This window comes from Manacus candei, unplaced genomic scaffold, assembly GCF_025592945.1.
Source record: "Manacus candei isolate 608988 ecotype Guabito, Panama unplaced genomic scaffold, ASM2559294v1 h1tg000024l, whole genome shotgun sequence".
Classification (NCBI taxonomy): Eukaryota; Metazoa; Chordata; class Aves; order Passeriformes; family Pipridae; genus Manacus; species Manacus candei.
This window is the reverse complement of record NW_026138072.1, coordinates 3,476,076-3,497,715: the sequence shown is the minus strand read 5'-3', so window position 1 is coordinate 3,497,715 and position 21,640 is coordinate 3,476,076. Positions and strand designations below refer to the sequence as shown.

Here is a 21,640-nt window from a genome sequence, read left to right as displayed (position 1 = left end):
TTTTAGGTAGACGCTACTGTCATCTAAACCCGTACTGAGTAATACTGAAAAGTCACACTGCCAGTGAAAACATTCAATCTCTGAAAAGCACCTGTATAAAAGTAAGAATAAAGGAAGGATTGCAAGCATTTGCAAAGCCCTGGTCTTTCAGATTGCTGACTTCATCCTCTCCCATCTCTCTTGAGATGTGCTTTCATCTCCATCTTAATTATGTTTCTCTTAGTAGAAGACAGAGAGACCTGCTCGCATTTTTACAGTAGCCCACATTTTCATTCAAAGATATGGCACATGCAGATCTGGAAATAATCCTGTTGCGCTGTGCAGATGAGATGCACAATGGTAAAATGCTTTTCCCAGGTCTTACGCAGCTGTTCCTCCCTGTAAAGCTATTCCTGCCTGGGCAGTGTTCCCCTTCAGCACCAGAGGGACCTTCTCCAGCAGCCACTCTGGCTCCTACTGAGTAGTGCTTAAGGGAGAACTTGGCCCAAATCAGCAATCCAACAAAGTTTAATGTGGCCACATATTAAGCAAAGGTTAGCAATCCAAGCTGAAGGACCCCTGAGTAATACACCTGGGTAACATACGCATCTGTAATGGAGATGCAGTCCTGTGGCTCTGTCTTTCCAACCTCCTTATTCAAAATCAAATGTACATTATAGTCCTCCTGACAGTTGCTCACTCCTCAGTCATTATTACATGCATTTCTCTAAAACTTTCAGTGCATTTTGAACACACTTGGCCTCTGACTTAAGCTTCCATCTCAGCTGTCACAACAAACTGGATCTACAGTGAATGCAGTGGGTGAAGTGTTTGAGGGAATGGGAGTGGGAGGGGAGACAATAAAAAGAAAGAAAAAAATCACACTTGTAAAATCTCAGACTTCTAATATTATGATCTGGTAATTTCTTACTCTTATATTCCATCTTTCAGCCCAGGGAGAGCCCACAGCAAGCTACAAATAAATAAATCACTTAAACCATCACTGAAAAATAGCTATGTGCCACCAGAATCTTGCATCCGTTTAGCTAGACACAACCAGGAGTTAGACTAGTTTTCCCTGCCCAAATTATGATATCTGAGTGTGACCATGGAGGATGATTTCACATGCAGCACGGTGATGTCAAATGCAATTTGCTCTGGACAATTTGGGTCATTCCAGTGTTGGTGACAAATCAGAAACACGAATACTAAATCAGAATCTCCTGACTTTTCCATGAGAGTTGCAGGACACTAACTTCATCTCTTCAGAAATATCTTATTTTTACTGAGCATATAAGGTTTGCTCTGAGCTTACAATTAACTTCTGAAATTATCCAGCAACATCAAATTTATCTCTACTATGAATGTACATAGAATTCAGAAATCGAAGTGCACACAAGTAAGTAATATGGTTGATGTTTCTTAGAAAGAAGCACACGCTGTTTAGCTCACCAACACACAGAAGAGAGTTGGAAGGGTTGCCTTAGGGTTCTCCCTCTAGGGAGAATAATTCCTGTCTTCAACTGAAATTGTTAAAAGGGATCTTATAAATAGGTTACAAAATACAGCTGAGAAGGGTAAGGTATTACTGGTTTTATTTTAGAATTTCACTAACTGACAACACACCACTGCTGGTTCATCCAGAATATCCTACTATTATGCAAATAAACAGAAGATGAAGAAAAATTTGCCAAAAGTTCAAATATAAGCTTACTTGGTCTACTACCATGCAGTTTGCATATACTTCATCACTTCCACTCAGCATGGCAGAAAGTCTGGTTGCAGCAAAGAAAGTAGGGGGATACTTCAATTTCCTAAGAAGATCAAGGGTAGAGTGTCTGTGCTCTGGAAAAAAAAAATGTGGAAAATATGGTATTACATCTCAAACCATTTCCTTCTCATGTATATATACTGTCATAAAAATGGCTAAGTCAAACATTAAGCACCAAATTTTAGCATTAAAATTTGAGCAATATTGGTAGGATCTCTCGAAAACCTGCTCATTTCATAATTGCCTAACAGTTGCTACAAGAAGCCTTTAGCTGACAAGACTCTAAAAGTTACCACAGAATCATTCATATACCATAAAACCAAGTGTTCTTGTACCTTGGTTAGCAAAAGCTTCTATTTTCCACCTAACCTAGAACTTTGCAGAGATTTGTGATTGCAAGAAGAAGACAGGGCAAGATTTATGGGCTGGGATGAACTATGCATAATTATTATACATTAAATATCTAACATCTGATACATTATATGACTGAAATACTGTTCGATTTCAGTCAAATAATGATTCCCCTAAAGCATTCTACCTATTAGCAGCCACATAAATACTAATCTTAAACCAGTAAATCAGATTACTGTTGTTAAAACAAAAAACACCAATAAAATTGCAAAAGGGATATAAATAAAATACTACTGATATTGCCTCCCCAGAATAACTGCTATCAATCAAGATTTGAACCATGAACAGGATGCTTGGGATGGATGCTACATCTGCTCTGCTTTTGCTACTGATCAGTTTCACCAGAATCATTAACAGAAATCCAGAGTTTAGTTTTCAATAGTGTGCTCATGAATACAAATATTATAAAAAGCTGCATGGGCTGAATATTTAATGCCTTTGAGCAGCAGAAATCCTCTGCTCTGCAGGCCCACTTCTCTTAAAGCTGTTTGTAAGTATGAAGAGGATGCACCAATTCAGCATTTGACCTGGATTATCTTCTGATTGCAAAAGAGTAAAATTTTACAAAGTCAAAACCAGTCTTATTCTAGACTGTGTGAAAACAGGTTAAAAAAAAATCACAACTGTAATCTAATTTTTGCCTATTTTAAGATGCTGTAAGTCAAGCATAGCAATTGGAAGTGAACTGAGACAGACTAGCATAAGAATGATGTGACAGAGAAAAGTCTCATACCCAGAAAAATATCTAAAATCAAAACTTTCAATAAACCTAATTCAAGTTTATCTGTTATTGAATATTATTTAACAAATCCTTCTTAATCTGTATCAGAAATTTATTTTCTGCAAAGGTGTAAAGGAAAAGATACCTCTAAAGACTTTCCCCACACCATATTCCTAAAGCAACATAACTGCTTTTGGAAGATCACAGGGCCATATAGCATGGTTTAGGGTGAAAGAGAACTTAAAGATCATCTAGTCCAATCCCCCTGCCATTTACTAGATCAAGTTGCTCAAAGGCTGTCCAAGATGCTTATAGCCACCATACTGCAAGAAAATTCATAATGAAGAAACAGAATTGGATTAGAAACTACACTTATTATGGTCTGGGGTATTTGTTGCTTTGAAAAAAAAAAAGTCCCAGACTATGGCCAAATCTACAGTGCTGCACACCACAGCTTTTATTTAATTTTAAGATGCTATCACATAAAGCCCAAGAACAGTAAGTTGTAAAGCTTTCCAAGGGTTGGTCTTAAACCAAAAACCACCCAGAAAAAAATGTGAGGCTCTCCATTTCTTCTTCTATGCTTACTACCTACCCTAGCCTGTGTTCCCACTTGTGTATAAACCCACTGGGTACAGCTGGCAAGGGTGGTGTACAGCTCCAGTGCTAGGTTGCAAACTTTCAATGCACACCCCTGAAAAACAGCCCAAACATCAGGGATTCCCTCATCATGGTGTAAATCTGAGTCTAAGGAGGTAGTTTCTTGACTTCAACAAGAGTCGCCACTGCTGGGATGTAGAAGCCTAGAAGATAAAGGGGCTGATGTGTGTGTCTCAAACACTGGTAGCTGGATGGTTGTGGAGACAACCAAGGATTGTTGGTAATAAACACTGTGAGACAGAACAGGATGTGGCTGGAGAGGGGGGCCATAGGAAGTAGGGCAGCACTTTTCTGGAACAAATATTCTGGATCCTGGAGTCAAACACAATACAGTGCAGAGCAGATGCAGAAATGAGGTTAAGAAACAGATATGGACCATAGGGGAGGATCAAGACCACCCAAGAACCCCAAAGCCCTCCCATCCATTTCCAGAAAGGTCTAGAAGAATGGACTGTGCATGATAACTAATTTGTATAGAAAGTAAGAAACTTAGCTCCAGGGTGGGGAAAAACCTATCTATAAAAAAGAACCCCCACAACCTGGACATCCCATCAGTTGGATCCATTCTGAAGTCAGGACTGTCAATTTCTCTTTCTCCCTTCCTTTCTTTCTCTCTCCCCCTCTTTCATTCATCTCCCTCTCTCTCTCTTCCCCTACACTCTACTCCTTTACCCAAAACTCACTGCTATGCACTTATAGGAGGAGATCAGGAACTAGTTTACAACAATTTCATGACAAGATTGTAATTTACTAATAAAACTTCATAAGCTTTTTTGGAGTCTCTGAGGTTTTCCATTCATTTTGACCATGAGCATCTATGAGCATCTTGGATGTTCACTTCCCCTTGAGGGTGGGATGCCACATTGGGTCTCCACAGTCACTTAGTTAACTGCTCAATTAATTACACACACCAAACCAGAAACAACACAAATTCCCCTATTACTTCAGATTTTGATTTATATATATATAGCAACTTCTAATAATGCATTTTATATTATTTTAAAATTCTGTAAGAGAGTAACAGCCTAAGTAACAAATTCTGGAGAAAACTACTGCAAATACAACAAACTATATCAGAATATGTTATCTGCAGTATTTTCGGTCTGTAGATCTTTACAGCTTATCACTGTTAAATGCTGTATGTTTTCCTGGCAATATTCCAGTTAGTCTATCGTTAAAAGTGAGATGTCTAAATGAGGTTTATTCATTGGGGTTTAAAATTAACAGATAAAAGCTAGCAAGTTATCTTGGGCTTCACAGAGTCATAGAATAGTATAGGTTGGAAAAGACGTTCAAGATCATTGAATCCAATGGCAATATCACCCCGCCGTACCTCCTTACTCCCACTCTCCCCCCTCCATTTCAAACGTGTGAAGGGACGACTACATCAAACTAACTCTGAAGCACAAGAAGTATTTAAAGACTTTGCTGAATGCAGAGGAGAGCAATATTAATTGCACATTGACTGTGCTAGTAACTTATTTTCACCAGACAGGCCCACATAGGTTAAAAAGTGACAAAACTCTCACAAATGTCTGTATCACATACTGCATTCCTACAGCCTCACTAACTTTCTCCAGCTCACCCTGCTGACTACACGTTCTCTTGATCTTACAGTGACCATCAGCAGACCTTCCCCACCAGGTTAACGTTGGCAGAATTATAGCTTGCAGTGCTGGATATCAGTAATAATATACAGCAAGATTGTCCTTGTCTGAAAGATGAGGAATATTAACAAAATACATCTTCCAACAAAATGTCTCAAAAATTTCCCCTAGGCATTCAAACTGCTTATTCTCATTGCAGATGCAAAAATTCAACACAGCTTGTGAAAAGACAGACAAGATTGCTAGAGTAAACTGGCGATGGTGTTCCATAAGATTTTTGGCTCTGTAAGGTATTGGAAATGCACTTCAAGATGCTTACCAAGGTAAAAGTTACCTGAACACAACACAGCAGAAATGGCTTTGCTACTGAAACAACCTAGCAAGCACAGCTCACCAAGCTGATCCTCCTGCCAGAGCTGAAGGCTTTCTAGTTCTATACTGTGATCACAGAAAAAGAATAAAACAAAGACATGCCTCCTTTAGCAGAGCTTGTGGCTTTCTGCCATCTGCCTGATAAACAGTCAAGAAAGTTGTATGCGTTATTCAGATGCAGTGTTGGGAAGAATAATCTCCAAACTTGGATAAAATAAAAGACTTGACCAACAAATAACTAGGCACAAGTTCTCTACGTCTTTTGTAATGTTGTGGAGTTATACAGCAAATGCTGCACATTTTACCAGGCACAAAAGCTTATACTTTAACTTTTTATACTTTATAGTTTAACTTTAAAAAACACATGCTCATCATAGCAATAATTTAAAGCATGCTTTATGTTGGCATAAGAAAATGTATAGCCTTGAATGACCTGTGTCAGAAAATGGCAAGAACATAACACTCACTGTTTTCTCACAAAAATCAAAACTTAAATCTTTCTATTGGAGAACACAATAAAACAGCAGTGAAATTCATCAACATGATCCAGTCAAGAGCCAGGAAAGAGATTACAAATTACCTTCTCTAGATACAATGAATAGTTTTCAGACAGCTCATCATATTTACCCCCAGCAATCTGAGCAGAGGTTAATATATAACTGGAAGTCAATAAAAGACACAGACAGTTAAGCACATGGATCATGTGGGACTGCAGAAATACTGCTCTAAATCCAGATGTTACCTGAATTTGACGAAAGAAGTCCACATGTTCCTAGCAAGGGGACAACTGAAGTGAAACGCATGTCTGTAGATGTGGATCATACAACCAGTTTCAGTGGGGGATCTGCACCCCTAATTCAGGTGTTTTAGGTCTTCATTCAGACAGTGCAACTACCCATGATAACAAAATTAAGCAAGTACATAAGAATAACACCACATGGAAGGTAAAGCAAGGTGGACATTAAAGTGCTATTGTCATAAAAATGAAATTTAATTGTCTTAAATCTATGAAGCAGAAACCAAAGTACTGTGTTTTCTTTATAATGCATGAGGAGGATGAGGCATACAGATGATAGAAAATTATGCCATCATGTTCAAGATGTGGTCCAAAAGTTTCCACTAAGAATAATGGCACTTGTCAATCATTGACATTGATCTTGGTCACCTAAATGCAGGTTGTAAGAAAGCATCCATTTCCAACATGGGATTCACAGTCCTGACTCCCTCCCTGAAGCAGGTACCTGACCTACTATACAAATGAGTATAGAAACAGAAATAAGTTGGTGTCTCATTTTATGCAACAGCACAACAAATAAAGCTGTGGATATGAGACCCTTGGTTTCACTTCCTAACTCCGCATGAGTGGATTTGGTGTATAGCTCTCAACTCCCCGTGCAGTGGGACAGACTTGTCAGAGACAGATATTCTCAGCACTCCTAAAGGTTTTTAAAACCCCAAAAAAGGCTCCGAGAGTCACTGCCTCTGAATAGGTAGAACTATGCAGAGCAAAGGCAGGGGAGAAGAAAGGTGCCTTGTGGCAATTTCACATAAAATAACAAAATAAATGCATTTAAGGTCTTGCAGCAAGGAAAAAAACTAAGTCCTCTCCCCAGCCTAATCACTAAGACAAAGTCATGGCCACATTCTCTGCTGAGCCCAATTACTCCTTAAATATGTCATGCACAGCAGCTTCAGCAGGAAGTGGGTAATCTGCAGTGTATGTCCCAAAGGTGCAAACCTGTGCTTGGCTCCTGACAGCCTCCAGGAGTTCAGGGGAAGGGTGGGGGATTCGCCAACCAGTCTGGAAGGTGCCTGAGCAGGGATGAAAGCTGACCTTGCACCACACAAGGAAGTTAAAATCTGAAAACACTGATACATATGGTACAAAATGGAGTGTGATACTTTACATTTTTGACTCTCCATTCCAGAGAGTGGGACAGTCTGCACAGCTCCCCTGCCTCCCATGAGGAGCAACCATAGGCCAGGAAACCAACAGCCTGATGCTTCAGCAGAGAAGGGAGGCAATTGAAATGTCATTGTCCAGATTAGCTGGAGCACCCAGCACAGGTACTCGACTTCATGGCTTTTGGAGTGGGCTGGAAGAACCCTGCACCATTTCCAGCAGTGCAGGAAAGTCTCTTGTTCACTGAGACCCGAGCCGCTACATGACAGAAATGTAACCATGAGCTATGTGCCCCACACCTGCATGCCATGATCAACTGGGCATGTTCTGATCCTACCAGAAAAAAACATAGATCATGAGCTTAGATCATGAGCCTGCTGTCTTCTTGAAGAGGCACTTCTCCCACCCCACGGGCAGCCAGAATTTCAATCCTTCAAGGTTCAAGTGAACCCTTGAACTTTACCACTAAAACAAGCACTTTCTTTCTTCAACAACTCCACAGATATGCTCAGTTGTACATACAAGCCACATATATTGGTATGCAATTAACAGGGATGGAAAACAAGGTGCAATGCTGTAATATGCAAACACCACATCTGTATCCAGTTCTTTACAACAGGTTAAGTATTAAAAAAAAAAAAATCTGTCTAAACAAAACTGAATGAAGAATGGGTGCACAGCTACAGCATTTACAGAAAAAATGAGTCCTTGTTAGAAATGGAAAGAACACACACTGTGCAACTTGCAACTCATTTCATCTTCTTTGCAAATCGTATGTGCATTCACACATAATGCAGAAACTCCAATGCACTGAGAAAATATTGGATTTCCCCATGCATAAATGTAAAAAGTTGAGGAAATCTCTTGCACATTAAAACCTGCATCCTGTACACATATTTCACTCTAAAAAGTAGGTCAAAGTCTCAAGTCTGTGTAAACATGATTCTCTTGGTTTACTGAGTTTAATGACAGTGATGCATCTTACTTCTCCGACTTGTTTTTTTTTCCTTTCTGAAATACAAAAAACACCAGTTCTATGAAGAGAAGTACAAATTATATTTTTTTCAATTCTTTCTCTTCATTTTTCTTCTTTTAAATGTAGTAAAAATTTGTCTTTCCCCATTAAAGCTTCCAGTCATAATTCTTCCTAACAATAACTTGCTGGTCAGTGCCTTTCAGCCTCCTTAAAACCCCCTTTAGCATACTAACAACATTTATAATGCTAACCTCCAAAGATTTCTGCATAAAGAAGGGTAATGTCTAACCAAGGCAGTAACTGACCCTGCCACCAAAACTAGTAACTGACCCTTTTCCTTTTCTTTTGAAGATAGCAAAAATTTTTTCTCTTCATTCTGGTGAGATTTTTGTACATAATAAAAAAAAAAATCCTGTTAGTTGTTGAGGGCAGTTGAGTTACCAAATTCTCCCTAAATGAAAATAACTGCAACCAGCAGAGCTTTTTGCAGCTGCTGCCGTGCCATACAGCTTCAGGGTGTCAGAATTGTTCAGTGAGAGCTACACATACAACAAAAAGGGGGAAAAAAGCCCTAAGAGAGTAAAGAAATACAAACTGTTATAAAGAACAATACATAATCTGTAGAAAATACTTCCTTTTTACTTAAAAACATTCCAACTCCATTATCTAAAAGAGTATAAGAAACAGTGAGGTGGACTTTTGATAGGAAGAAAATCTACCTCACACAAGCTATTTACAGCCACCTGCACAGAATCAGACAATGAAAAGGATGTAGAGCTATAAAGCAAGAGTCATTTAAAAGAAGATAACATTTTCTACCTGGTTTGGATGCCCTTCTTCGAATCCTCATTTTAGGTAAGGAAGGCCAAGAGTAATTAAAAGGTGAATCAGAGTCTGAGTCCATTTTTGTGCTAAATAAACAGAGAGCAGATTCCCAAAGTTGCACTTTGTTGTTCTCAATAGCAAGTCAAGCCTAAGAGTGATGTGAAATAAAGGAATGGACAAAGAAGGATCAAATTGCCCACTAAACACAGGGGAGGGAGAAGCTGTAAATGTTTGCTCTCTTCAGGCGTCCAGGCATGTAGACAGATCAGGCTGCAAATATCAAGGCAGAAGCAAGGAGGTTAAAGTATGAGCTGAGCTGTTGAATTGTGGTCCAGAGTTATTTGAAAGGTCACTGCGTGCCAATGAATCATTAACTCACCTTTCCATTTTGATGTAAATGAAAACAATAGAAGCAGAGTAAGGAATGAGAAAATACTTCTCAAAAGCAAACTATTGCAAAGCTTTGTTTCCACATTAAAAGTGGGGTTTAGAAGACCTCAAATTAAGGTCAGGCAAAATGCTGGAATTAAAGAAGCCAAAGATTAACACCAAGCTAAGAGGACTAATCAATCTGCTGACTCTATATTAAAGTGCAGAGCAATACCCCTCCTTTCAGTGTTTATAACGCTGGCTGACTTTGGGATGTTGCAGCTGGAAAAGCAGAGATAATCCACTCAAAATCTGTTTTTCCCATCTTTTAAGCTCAAATGAGCTTAAAGCTTAAGTGTCATGAAGAAAGATTACACTTTCATTAGAGGAGCATTTTTTCCAATAATATTTAGTCTGCACAGTATATTTTCCTTCACACAGTCACCAAGTTAGACAGTGAATCATAAGGATTTTGTAGAGCTGGCACCTTTACAGCGCTGCTCTAACCTCACTGCAATGCACAATACAGCCAGTGACTAATTTACAACAAATCTTCCATTCAGTTCAGTCTCCCCGAACAACTTGTAGGCAATTAGTATTCAGTAGGAACTCATTATCCCTTCCCCCAACATCTTTACTCTACACAAATTACATGTTTTTTTAAACAGGCTCATATGTGGCTATACAAGAGCTAATACAAAAATAACATGTCCACTGTTTCTTAACCAACTCCAGCAAACATTTTTTAGCTACCCTACAATGTATGCAGTTTTGTATTCCACATAAAGGAGGAGAGGGAATGTGGATCAGCTTAAATGTCAGTTTTTGGAAGATGATGACATTTGAGCTTGTTAACATTCCTTACTTCAATTATTTTTCAGGCTGCTAAGGGCTGCAGCACTACTGTATTATGTTTCAAGTGATTCCTTGATCCATATTTCAGTCAGAGATAACAGTGTATTTGTTGAAAGAAAATAATGCAATTCAAATGCAAATCTAATTCAAAACCCATTAGAAAAATATCTATCATATTTTCAGGGATAAAATAATTATATAAGCCCTTCATAAAGTGCAAAAATTACATAAAACCCAGTGGAAACACATCATTGTTCTGCCCTTCCCTTTACTGAGGTTCTGCCAGCTTTGTTAGGTCTGAAAAGAATAATTCTCCCCAGACACTGGAAGCCTTAGACTTTCACTTTAAATATTAGACACTCACTTAGACTTTGTTTGATTGATATAAATATATATATATAATTAACTGCCCCAGGACTTACAGCAGACAATGGAAAATACAGAGAGGATATAAATCCTTGCTTTAATCATCCACTTCAAAATATCTCTACTCCCTGGAACGTCAGGTTAAATTGTACTGATAAGTCTCCTGGGCATGCAGGAACGCAGGCACTGACGTACACCTTCCCATCTGCACACCACCCAGGGCACTCGCCTGCCTCCCATCATGGTCACAGTTTGAGAAAAGGAAAGGACAGCGTATTTGCTGGATAACTTGTTCGCTTAAGGAATGTCTTCCCAACTGCCCCAACACAATAGACTTCCCCTCTACACAGCAATTCTCCTTACACAAGTGTGCTCTCTTGCTCACTTGGTATATTTAATGCAAACCAGAATAAAAGTCTTCGTTTCAGACATGCACAAATGGCAGTGCTCCATGGACAAATAGCGGTTTAAGAGAGAGATGGGTTTTTTTAAATGAGCTTTAAAATTTCTCACTTTTCAATTTTATCAACTATTCTTTTATTCTACTTATTGAGAAGTGGTAAATTTTGCTTACTTCTGTAGTATCTCCATTTGTACATCTTTTCTGTAAATTAACCAATTCTGGCTTTTTTCACTTATACATTCAAGTAAAAGAACTCACTTCCATTGGTCTTCCTGGACTTCTGTTTAGTCCAGGGAGGGATAACTAGAGCTGAACAAAACACCCACCATGCAGAAATGCACCCAGTGTATTTAATGGCATTAAAATATTTTACATGCCGAGACATTTACTTTGCTGAATGACCTCTGTACACCGCATAGATGTTTTCACTGACTGCTTAGTTGTTGTCTGCTCTCTCCCTTAAACCAGTTGCATTCATTTACAACATTCTAACACAAATGAGTAATTAAGGATTGTTAAACTATTTTTCAACAGCAGCCCTATTACACAATATTTGGAGAATCCATATACTAAATTTCCACAGTGATAAAAACCTAATCATTTACTCCTGCCATTTATCATCTATTTCTTGCCTAAGTTCTTAGGCTTTTCACCTGCTTACTGCAAACTTTCCTGAGCAGGATCTTGCATGGGAATTTGTCAATGGCAGTCTGAAAGTACAGATAAATTATCAACTTTAACTCCTATTTCTGAAGGGTTAATAGAATATCACTCACATTACTTGCTCTGTTTGGGCCTTGTGAAAATTTTTTTTTCCTTGTCTGTAAAACTCCTTTATACAACTGTGAAAGACATCATGCTGTTCTTTGCCACAAAGAAGGACTTTGCCTTACAGTCTTTGGCTAAAAATATTGTGCTTCCCCATTCTTGCACTTCGTAGGATCATCCAACTCACTTTTCACCTTCCACTCTTCCTTTCCAAAGTTGAGGCATTTGCAAGCAGCTGCCACAGAGATCTGTCTGCTTACGAGATAAAAGGTGCTTTCTAGTTGAAAATTATTAACCTCACTTGCCACTGAAAAAATGTTTTCAATTATATATACCAAGATATAGATGTGAAGATAATGAATAAATGGGGGGGTTGTGTGTACTAAGGCTAATGCTTTTGATAAATAATGTAATGCCTTAAATTCTTTCACCTAATGCTTGCCAAAACACATCCATAAAATCTAAATGTTTTTCAGAGATAGCATAGTCTATTGTTTATTGTCTGACCATTCCTGTGGCTTGTGGCAAGACGGAAGGAAGCAGAGCTATGTCACCAGCATCTGCAGTCTCTATGGAAAAGCACTGTTGCCTCCCCGGCACGCTCAGCAGACAGCACCATGCTACCAAGCAAGTGAGCTCCTCTTCCCCACACTGTTAAATCATGGGCTAGCAGCTCTTTCTCTCAGGCAGATCAGAAGGAAACAACCCTGCTGGGCCTAGTGCACCTCCCCAGATTGAGAAGGGACAGAAAAGGGGGTTACCAACCCCAGAAATGGGGCTGGGGAAGGTCATCGTTGGTCACAGGTAGGATGAGAGCTGCCTGAGCAACAACCCTGCCAAAAACACCCTGCTCAGTTTGCTCTAGGCAGGGTCTCCCCTGATATTAGAGATTAAATTGATTTGCCCCAGCTTGATTCTGGCCCACGCCCAGCAGGGCCTGCAATCCTTTTCCAAGGCACTGAGAAGGCTCTGACAAGGTAAGGTGGCATAGAAAGGGTTAGGTGACCTTCACCATCAGCCTCTGTGGTCCACAGGCACTTGTGGCTTTCCTACCTTCTTCACTCCACTGTTCTTACTAATTAGAGCATTTCTTCCCACAGAGAGGATCAACCAATATACCTGGACAAACTATCTGCATTACCCCACATTAGAGTTAACAATCATGTTGAAATCTCAGCAAATGTGAACTAAAGGCAATTAAAAGCAAAACACTACCAACCAGATCCTACACACCAAGCACCCTCCAGCTCTAATACTCTTTCCATCTGCCCCCAGAAATGATGAGATGGTTGTGCAGACAAGAGCTTGGCAACAGCCTCATAGGTCCTGTAGGATGGCTTGTCACATACAGCTTTTACCACCTTGCTTTTTTACTGCTTTTACCACCTCGCTTCTCTGCCAAAGACCTAGGTATTTCTTACTAAAAGTTTATGCAGGAATAGTCAGAAAAACTTTGCCACATCGCTATTCTCTCCCCCTTCCTTTCCCAAATCATTGACAAAGTGATCACTGAAAAACACAGAACCAAGTCCAGATCCTTAAGATCTTGGTAGATGACGTCCTCCACTTGTTTTTACGATGTTCCTTATTGCTAAATTTCTTACGGGTGATTCATATATTTAGTTTAAGGAAGTGGCCCATTATTTTCCTGTTCTGTGAACAGAAGCCTCCCACAAGTAACATGACAGTTTGGGATTTAAACTGTTCAGCAGTAGATCCCAAACGATCCAGGCAAGCAGTCACTTGCCCATCATCACTGCCCAACATTATGGCAGTATTTGGTGGATCCCATCTCCCTCAGTAACAACCTGTGGCAGGCTACCCATCCTGCATCGCCTGGAGGCGATCACCTGGATAGCTCTGGGAACGGCATGGAGCAGGGCAGGTGAAGGAGGAACAGGGGGTTTCTTGTACTGCCTGCAAAGAGACTCACTGAATGGGTCAGGTTGGATAGGACCACAGTGGGTCATCTGGTCCAATTTCCCTGCTCAAGCAGGGTCACCCTAGAGAACATGGCACAGGATTGCATCCAGATGGTTCCTGGATATCTCTAGTGAGGGAGACTCCACAACCTCTCCGGGCAATCTGTTCAGTGCTCAGTCACCTGCGCAGTAAATAAGTTCTTCAGAAGGCAGAACTTCTTATGCATCAGTTTCTGCCCATTGCCTCTTGTCCTATTGCTGGGCACCACTGAGAAGAGCCTCACTCCATCCTCTTGACGTCCACCCTTCAGGTATTTATGCACATTAATGAAGTACACACCTGCTTTCTACTATTTCAACCCTGATGAAGCCACAGGCTTGAACAGAGTGAAGGATCATTTGCATTCAGCATTGCATGATGTCTTCCTCTAACTACAAGTTTAAAGCAGCAAATTTTGCACACCCAGAAAAGCACACTCCTGGGTGAATTAGGTATCAAACCTAGCCACATTCTGACATGAGATTAAATGGCCCTGACCCCCAGCCCACAAATCTCCCATTCATACATCACCTCACACTCCATTCTTCGCTCTTCCATTCAAATAGCTGATGACAAAACTCACCCACATTAGGGACACCTTTTTCCTTAACAAGTGTCTTCTACAGGTGTTGTGTAGACAGATAACAGAAATATTAATGAAAAATACAATGTAACAAACAGTACTATAAATTTGGGTGAATTTTTCATTGATTTATTTGTGGAATTTCTTGGGACTCTAGCCTGGAAAGGAACACAGAACAGCTGCTGCCTTCACAGACACTCTGCTGGGAGGAGCAGACCACCCTACAGTCTCTGAAAATGCTGTTCTACAGAGAGCAAGTTTACTGAAACACTCTACAGTCATGGCAGGCTGCAGGAAAAGCGGAGACAGTTTGTATGCACTGCTTTCTGGATTGCTTTAAGCTAGGCTGCCAGTTCAAGAGTTTTTCTGCTTCACTGCACTTACTTCCACATGGATATACCCTTTTATCAACCCCAGACAAGGCACATAGGATCACAGTATTACAGCATACCATTCAGACTGAGAGAAGACCATGCTATCTAAACTTATAATTACCTCCTTAGTATTCCCCAGCAGGTATATTTCTAATTGTAATGTGAATTATTAAATGAATTGTTAAGACCATTCTCTTAATGCTTTCTTCAAAATCAGGGCGACAACTACAATTAGAACAGCTATAATGAGAATAATGCTTTCATGCTAAAAAGATCTTTGCGATATTCAGTGAATTATGCATTATCCTACTAAGAGCTAGCAGTTATAGGTATCTCTTCTGAAAAGTAACTGTTAGTAAGTGGTGGTACTTAAATTTTGTTTCTTCAGTAAACTAAAAAGCAGCATATCTTTAAAAAATTAAGAGAAACATCTTTGCAAAAACTATACTAGTGCTACAAGATCCTTGGAAAACACCCATCAGACTGGGATAAAGAAAGTCTCAAAATCTTTACAAAAGCGAGGCAAAAACATGACCTCTACCTAATCCTGCATAAATGTAACTCCAAAGATCCTGTGGGCATGCACACTGCATTATCTCGGGCTTTGTCTCAAACTCTTCATGTTGTCCAGTTCACTGTCCTGCTGTCAGGATTTCACAGTGTTCCTCCAAATCAGACCTTTCTGATGTCTGGTTCGTGTCTGATGGTAGATATTAACTTTTTTTTTCCTTTTTATACAACGCCAAGTTCACTCTAGGGTAACAAGCAAGCTCACTTTAGGATAACAAGCTCATTAATACTACTTTCACGTGACAGCGGTCAGTATGCCCTGACCCTTGAAACAACCTCTAAGTGCTTCCAACAAAGTACATAAAGAAATAATTTGCCTAAATGCTCTCCTTGACCAGTATCTATTCACATCAAAAGACTAGCTGGGATATACCGCACAAATGTTGATGGAAAGCTCGTTGTTTTTTTTCCAATACCCTGATGAAAAGCTCCCTTGAGTTTATTTGCAAAAGCTTGAGAACTAAGGGGCTAGTCTTCCTGGTTTCGGCTCCATGGAGGCCTGTGCAAGCAGCAATTGGGAGCATACATATCTCCCCATGCAAAAGCAAACCCAGGTTTTACTTGGACCTCGCTCCTACTAAAGCTGTGCCAATGACTTAGTTGTTGAATCTGCACTCACACTGGCAGCCTCTGATGCCAAAAAGTTCACCAAAGAACGATCTAATTAAATATTCAATTTTCTATGTTTCAGTGAAGACTTCAGGGGAAGGCTGCCTCTCAAGGAGGAGGAAAGTTGAGAAATGTTTTCTTGTGTGTACTTTCAAGACTACAACTTGTTTTTTTCACAATGTATTTCTGGATTATATTTCACATTTAAAGAATAACTTGACATTAAATATATTCCAGATTGTTTATTTATGTTAACATGAAATGAAACTGGGCACAAGACAAGCAAAAAAGCTTATGTAAACATTGGGAGGGGAATGAGAGCCTCTTTTTGAAGGATTATTTTGTTGAGCAAATTTGTTTGGGATTTCAGGCAGAGGAAGAGAACAAGTTCTGGGAAGGCAGACAGCATGTGTTTGTAGCTTGTTCATTTTTCTTGCCGCCTTTCTTTTGAGATTAACTTGAATTATAATGTCTCAGAAAATCAAGAGTGGAAGAAACCCCAACAAACAAGAACAAGCTTGTTTTAGTGCCTAATGTTGCTTCTTCCAGATTTCTCCACAGCTTTTTAATTAAGCTCAGTTCAGGCTCACATCCCAGGAAGACTTTACTTCCCACATCTTCTGTAGCTCTTAACTATTTGGCAGTCTTCAAATAACTATTTAGTTGTTTATAGACACTCAAAAAAAAAAAAAAAAGAAAAGGATAATTTTTATCTATTGAAATAAACTACTGTTACATTTAAATGTTGTTTAAAGATTGTTGCTAGCAGTACTCTGACAGATCAACCCCAAGTTAAGTCTCCCTAGTGAGGGGAACCATGCAAAGGTTTTGCAAGAGTAGAAGCAGTAGTATAAAGATGTCAAAGCTGCAGCCCAAAAGGGCAGAGTACAATTGCCACAGTCATTAGCTGCAGCAGTAACCCTGCAGTTTTCTTCTGTTATTATTTTTCTCTGCAACTTTCATATCATCTACCCTTTGGCTAAAAATGAGTTTTTAAAAAGCATCCTTTACCACAAACTGAGCTTCTTTGGCACAACCAGTCAGCATATTTGCACATCTCCAATCACCCAAGTACTGCAGTGCCTCTTTATTACCTTGCTCTCTATGCTCCTACTTCTTTCAAGCGAAAAACTGAGTCACAGAGGAAAGATAAATGACATACCCAAAGTCCTGCTGTAAATCCATTAATGAGAGAAACTGAAGCAAAAGTATGCAGTTCCTGGACTAGAGATGCTATGCTGGATCACCCAGCCTCTCCCAAGGCATACATAACGGAACAATAGGATTGAAAGCTGCCAGAAAAATAAAAAAATGACCACGAAGAAAAAATCTGCATGGCCTGAATCACAGGATTCTTGCAACTATCTCAGATAGGCAACACTTAACAGGTAATGTTCACTCTTATCTATCAATAACCATTAAATTATTTCCTATAGTTCTAATGTCAATATAACCACACTTGACTGAAAGTACGTCCAGAAAAAACCCTCAAAAGCAAACAAACACCAACAAAAGGAGCAAAAGATATGACAGCAGTAAGTACAAAAAAAATAATAATTTTACAGACCTAACAAAAACTGCACAAAGGTAGGACTCGAGGCAGCAGGACTATGGTTTTTTTCTATCACAAAAAAATCAAACCAAACCAAACCAAACCAACAAACAAAACACAAAAAACCAACCAACCAAACAAACAAAAAACCCCCACCACTTTGAAGTCTTACCAACCATGCTGAGGAATATAATCAAAAAAGAGAACAAAACAGCAACATCAAAACCAGATTTTTATGCAGATTACAGTACAGCCCCACTGGTTTACAGAGAAGATCATTATGATCATTATGTTCTGTTCCTTAAACTGATCCGTGGTTAAACTTGGATTTCTGTGGAACCATGAAAATCAAAGGGCAGACTCTACTAAAAATGTTTTGTAGCTGCCTGGTCACATAGAGTGAACTGCCAAAAATTTGGCATGGGTAATTTTATCTCTCACAAACATGGCTTGCAGAAGTCTTTCACCACTGGCAGAGCAAACAGAATAGATTAAGACAGACACCACTAGGTCACTGGCACTGTAACTAGGAGATCAGGGAAAATATTTTGGAAAATTATCATCATCCTGCCTTCCTGAAGTTTAAGGGGAGAAAAAAAAGTTGTATGTACTTGGAGGAAAAACAAGTTAGGGGGTTAGATTTCTCTTATCAGAAAAGAAAAACTTTTGCAGCTTTATAATGGTCTTGTGGGCATCCACTTTCCAAACCAGCCAGGCAAAGCAGGAAGGAATTATAAATGTTTAAAAACACATACCCAGCTCACACTGTCACATGCCCAACAGTAACAGCATTCATTTGTCACCTCCCAGACTCTCTTTCAAAATGTACAGGGTTGCTGAGTCTGAGGATGACAATGTCTGGCAATAATACATATGGCATAACATTGAAAGGAAAAGAAATCCTTTTTTGTGTGTGCTTTCTGCTTATTTCTTTTATTTATTCTCTCCAACTAGATATTGGGTTTCTCTCAGTGTTTCTCTCAATGCTTCCCTTCAATGAAAAAGAAAAAGCTTTGGGATTTTTTTGGGTTGGGTTTGGTTTTTTTCTCTCTTGTAAACATAAAACAGATCTCTAACTACTTTCAAAGGAGACTGAGAGAGGGGAGAGAACACTGGCAAGTGTGATCAGCACTGAGATGTCTCTGTACAGCCTCCTGTTTAGCATGGTCTAGCAGCCTGTTGTACCCCACTCCTATTGCTTCCATTCTTGAATACTGCAAAACCAAAACCCCTCATCTTCTTGGTATCTTATTGGCCCATCACACTCACAGGGCTGGGATTCCAGGGGCTTTCCAAAGATCCTCCTGCACAAATAATTGAACTACAATTCTCAAAACTGAACTACAAGACTCACTACTAAATCTGATGCCTAAGGCAGCCAGGTCCCAACACAAAGATGAAGAAGACGAGGAGCAAGGAGAGTTGTGCCCTTTTAGCATCCTACTAAATGTTGCAAGCACCCTGTGCAAAGATAATCCCCAAACTTTGTTGAGTGTGGGGAAAGAGCCACAACAGTCCAGATGCTTGAAAGGAAGAGAGTAGGAACAGGAGAGTCCTTCCAGGAGCCACTACTTCTTCAAAGGTCCCTGCCAACAAAAACCGTTCCATGACAACACTGATTCTTGGTACAGAATCTAAAAGCAAAAGCCACATGGAAAAAGAAGTGAGAAACAGAAGTGGGGGACTTTGCACCCATTCAAAGAGCATTCACATTGTCACTCTTAGAAGTCCACTTTAATTTACACATCCAACTACCAGTGAGATTCCAGAGTTTGCTTGTTTCTATTCATTCTTTTTCATTCAACCCGCCTTAGCTACTTTCTCTCTTCCTCTCCCCCACTGACAACTATTTCTTTTTCTTTCCTTATCCCCCACTGTGTGCTTTTCTGCCAAAAACATTGCCATTTAACAACGCTGCCAAACGAACAATTTTTTAGAAATAGTTCAAAACAATCCAGGGTAAGGGCACCGTGATATTTTGCAATAAGGTTAAACGAGTCAGGTTAGAATATATGCTCGTTTTTACAGTCAAAAAAACCCAGTAAAACCAGCTCTGGACAACTTACAAATTTCTGGCTATCATCAAACTCTATATCCATTCTTCTTCATCCTCCCCACTTCCACTTTTTATTGCACACCCAACAGCCCAGTTACCTCCCAGCCTGCACTTCAGCCCCATCAGATCTCATACACAGTACTGACTGGAAGCCCTCCAGGCCCTGCGGAAGTCAATAGCAAAATCCCACTGGATGTCTATGTGATGAGTGTTTTGACCAATTTGAGTACGCACCCAGTGGGCGAGGAGGGCCTAGGGTGCAGCCAGCAGCAAGTCCATGCTCCAACCCCCACAAAGGGCAGCCAAATTTTCGGTTACAGTGGCTTCAAGAACAAGTAGAACCAAATTTCACTGCAGTTTTTCCACAAACGACTTCTTGATTGTAGTATAAAGTAATTAGAATTTGGGGTAGAGACAGAGAGTTGGTTCTTTTTCATACAGGAATTACAACAAGGAATTCTCCTTAGTTTAATACAAGATGATCCTGTGCTCAGGACACATTTCATATACACAGGTGCATAACCAGATACATGTGTATTTACACATTTATGTATATATTTATAATTTTATTTATATATAACTAAGACATCTAAGAAAATATATTTAAATCAAGTTTTAAGCGCCTAAGTTTTGTCCATGTCATAGGCAAAGTCACCATTCTTTTTTTACCAAAAATCTCCTCTAAGAATGTACACTCTACCACTCCTAACATTATGAACTGTGGCCAAAGTCGCTTGCTTGTTCCTTGAAGAGGACTCGGGATCTGATGCAGCTGCCCACCATCAGAGAACAAGCATCAGAGAACAAGCTGGTCTGAAGCCAAGGGACCTGGCTCCTGTTCCAGCTGTCACAAGCAGTGCTGTGCAAATAACGCCTTAGAAGGAAAAGGCATTTCAGGGGCAAGAAGAAAGAAGTATCAGCTATAATTTCAGGGTGGAGAACTTCCACTCTGTCAGCTTCTAAGCTACCATATGTTCTGTCCAGATGGTATAAATGGAGTAGAGACTGAAGCAAATGTGGCTTTCAGATTAACAAACCATAATCACCCCCAAGTGGCTCCCTCCTACACTGAGATACAGGCCAATCCTTTCTGTCTTGCTTGACAAAAGAGATTTGAACATATGGGCACTAACATCTCATGTACATCACATTATGGAGCAAGACAGGACTTCTTTCCTTGTGACACTTTGAGGATAGTGTCCTATTCTCAAAAGCACTAAAGTTAGGCTAATTGTGAATATTGACATTTTTGCTACTAGCCCCAATTCCCTTATGTAGCTCTCATATTCCCTGGCTGGGACAGTAAGACAAGCACTGAGACAACACAATTAAATGGCTGGAGTACAAGTATTTACCATAATAACTAAAAAACTTGATTAATAGATGCTGATTTTACTGAGATAACTATCTACCAGCTTCTTATCTTACATCTATGTCAGTTCATTTCCCTCTAACATATGCCACCCCCCTTCACGCACATATATCCCACCCTTTCTGCACACACAGAGCAAATCTTCATTTTGCAGCACTAAAGTCTGTGTACAGGTTGTCTGAATGCCACCATTTGGGCTGCTCTTTCTAAGCTCAACACCGAACCACAGGCCAGTGATGTCAGTCTCCGCCTGGCACAGCAGCTCCCACTAGCAGAGCTTAGTTACTCATCATCTTTTTCCATCTCGTGCTTCTCATGAGCTGATGTTTGCATATTGCTCTTGGAGTTTTCCGCAAAACTTGAAAACACCTTTCCAGTTGAGTTTCAGTCTCTAAATGTACTGTTTATATTGGCTATATGTACTGGCTTTATTCTCCTACCAGCCCCACAACTCACTGTTGCATCAAAACATTTCCACATGCTTCGTTTCACCTTCAGTCACATACATGGCTTTATCAGATAGTATTTTCAAGACTATTGTTGCTACAGCAGCTAATATACTACTGAAAAATCCTG

At 39.8% G+C, this 21,640-nt stretch overlaps 1 protein-coding gene across 6 annotated transcripts in view; it reads right to left on the bottom strand.

Moving 5' to 3' along the window:
* Nucleotides 1–21,640, bottom strand: part of ARHGEF28 (Rho guanine nucleotide exchange factor 28) — a 117,961-nt gene that overhangs the window by 57,600 nt on the left and 38,721 nt on the right. For 3 of the 6 annotated variants that reach the window (XM_051788153.1, XM_051788151.1, XM_051788150.1), the window contains one exon: nucleotides 1,694–1,824. In XM_051788153.1, the coding sequence (XP_051644113.1) occupies nucleotides 1,694–1,744 (51 nt within the window). In that variant the 5' untranslated portion in view covers nucleotides 1,745–1,824. Of the gene's footprint in view, nucleotides 1–1,693; nucleotides 1,825–6,263; nucleotides 7,811–9,219; nucleotides 9,581–21,640 lie in introns of those variants that run through there. The other 3 variants (XM_051788149.1, XM_051788147.1, XM_051788148.1) reach the window with 3 other exon arrangements.